Source organism: Teleopsis dalmanni, chromosome 1 (assembly GCF_002237135.1).
Source record: "Teleopsis dalmanni isolate 2A chromosome 1, ASM223713v2, whole genome shotgun sequence".
In the NCBI taxonomy this organism is placed as follows: domain Eukaryota; kingdom Metazoa; phylum Arthropoda; class Insecta; order Diptera; family Diopsidae; genus Teleopsis; species Teleopsis dalmanni.
In genome coordinates, this window is record NC_051846.1 from 37,796,574 (window position 1) to 37,799,414 (window position 2,841).

Consider the following 2,841-nt stretch of genomic DNA (forward strand, 5'->3'; position numbering starts at 1 on the left):
CAAACAGACACACAGATTAAGTTTTAGCTGACAGAATTCAGCCCATTAAATAGAATAGCTCTATGTTTGAGAGTAAACCCCGGACTAACAAAGCTAAACAGCTCAAACTTATAGCAAAATAGTTTAACCGACAAATGGACAGAGTTCAGCTTGACAGGATTTACGTTAAGTCTCTTAACAAAGTTTTATTAGATAAGCTTATTACTAGGTGGATTGATGAATACCCGGCTTCAGTAATAAAAAATACGTTTGTCATCTCTGCTATCTAATGAAATTTAACTTTTGGATCATCTAACACAATATCGTGGATTTTTTTAATCCTTCTTTCAGTTGTGCTTTCTTTTGAACAACCGGGACACTCTTCATCAAAAACACTAGTACGACCACGTTTAAGTTTAACTTTCCAATATTTTATTGTTGTTAATGATGGTGCCAGGTTGACGTAAGCAGGATCTATTTTCAATTTGATTGCATTGTTGTTCATTCCTCTCAAATGGAGGAACGATATTCAATTTTTTCCATTTTATAAAATATCACCACTACAAATAGGTGCAATATTTCAATTTTTTGCAAAAAGCTAACCAAATATCTGATATCTGATGAAGTCGAAATTTTTACAGTTGTCATTTAAAACTGTTTAAAACTGGTTCTGGCGTTGCCACCTGTTGTGAAGTCAGGTAATCAATCCACCTAGTACTTTAAAAGTAAAGTAACGACTGTAAAAACAGAGATATAGTAACAGATAGACAGCCATACACAAATACAAACAGGGAGAGGCGGTTAAAACAATTTTTCCTGTCAGAATATATGTATGTAGTGCTATAATCTCTGAAAACTCTGTGTTACAAAAAACTTGAGAAAACTATTATATTTTTTATTGGTTGTAATATGTGGTTTATACTATAAACAATAGTTATAGGATATAGCAGTGTTTTCTATAACTAAGAATTTTTTAAAAAATAATATATTTTAGCTCTTTTTAATAATACTTTAATATTTCTGAACAGAGTGTGTTGTAAGAATTTATAAATTTTCTGCAAATTTAAAATCTTTAAAAAAAACGAAAAAAGATATGCAGAAACCATTAAATGAAATCTCATTAGTACGAACAGCATGCAATAAATACTTTCACGCAAAATTAAATACAAAAATGTGAAAAATATACTAAAAATTTCAAAATATTTTACTGCACGCGAGCAAAAAAAATGAATAATCAACATTTTTAGTGCTGAAGAAACGAATCATTCAAATGGAAAGAGTAATTCACTGAAATAATGAATGAGCTCAGTTCAGCATAGCTCATCATCGTGATGCAGCGACAAAGAACGTAACACTGGCATCTACGCGTTTGTAAAGAAGTTAGCTTCTTGGATCCAAGAAACGATCCCCTCAAATATTCAAAAAGCAGCTGAGACATAAAATTGCGCAACATAAACACCACACCATCGTCACATACAATGGGATCGTCGGCTGGCTACGCCATGCCACATCTGAGTAAGCCACAAAAAAAGGTCTTCAAGAATTTCCTCTTGTATAATTTTTGTTGTCTTTTGTATTTTTACAATAAATTGTTTTTTTTTTTATATTTTTGTTGCTGTTGGAATTGTTGGAACAGTGGCGTAATTTATGCTTTAAAACCTTTTGCATGCTACAAAATTCTTATTGTTGTTGATGTTGTTGTTATCTTTTGCTACAACTTCATTCATAAAATTGTTTTACTTTTACGTGTTTATGAATGAAATTAAACGGAGTTGGCAGCAGTAGGAAGAATTATTTCCGTTGTTGCCGCGTAAATGTACCGCATCAAAGATTTTTGCATTATTTTCTGTTTCTCTACCGCTTGCTTGTGCTGTCTTTTTCTAAGCTGAGCGGAAAACTTATAAGGCAATAACATTTTGAAAGAAAAAAAATGTTCTTATAAAGACCCAACAGCAGAAACAACAATAATAACAACAAGAAAAAATAAATTCATTCATTAATACCGCCGCCATCAGAGAATCAACGTCATGGTTCGCAGGGTTTTTCTACGTCTTTGTTATTAACAGAGGCTTTTGGATATTTTTTTATTTTTCAACTTTTTTTTTTTTTAGTTTCTGTTATTGCCACCGACCGCGCATGTTGATTCCATTTCCGTTTTTGCTACTTTAAAAATTTAAATTGTAAAAGTGATGCACAGCACCCTCCTCAACTATGCGAACTACACGCTCAGACCTATATCACTTAAGTTGGTAGTAAGCTCACTGGTCTCATCGTACAATTGCGCTTTTATGCTGATGTGTCGGTTTTGCGCTTTGCTGTTTTAGTGTTTTACTGTTAACGCAGCTGCTGTTTCAGCAAACAATCACAGATACATAAGCTCAGATACATAAGCACAGATACTTGGATACGGTCGGCATTTTACCATACACATTTGGTATCTTTTTGTGAATGAAGTATATAATGGAAATTGGCCTTTTAAGTTATCACGTACTTTTTTTTTCTTTTACTTTTGTTGTTTTTATGAATAACGTACAAGTAAACGTCTGCTATGGAAAAAGAAGGGTTTGTTTTTGAAATTCATTAATGAATTTTTTTTCCAACTGAGTTTCAAATACAGCTGCCACTTCAGTAATCTTGCGTAATTTTGATTTTCTAGATATTATTAATATTGGAATTTTATTAAAATTTGAAGTTCTTTAGATAATAATTTATGCGTAGAATTCATGCAAAAACATAACAGAACACAACTAGAGCAGTGTTAAAAGAATTGCAAACTGCGAAAGGAAAACACATGTTATCAATATTATGAAAATATATTTTTATGGCATTAAAAAACTCTATACATATACCACATAAAAAGGA

General features: G+C 31.8%; 1 protein-coding gene across 1 annotated transcript in view; it reads left to right on the forward strand.

Moving 5' to 3' along the window:
• The window catches only part of LOC119679748 (proteoglycan 4-like), a 1,297-nt gene extending 851 nt beyond the window's left edge, over window positions 1–446 (forward strand). The window contains exon 2 of the mRNA XM_038092265.1: window positions 331–446. Coding sequence (XP_037948193.1) covers window positions 331–446 — 116 coding nt within the window. The remainder of the gene's footprint in view (window positions 1–330) is intronic.
• Window positions 447–2,841: the final 2,395 nt, after the last annotated feature.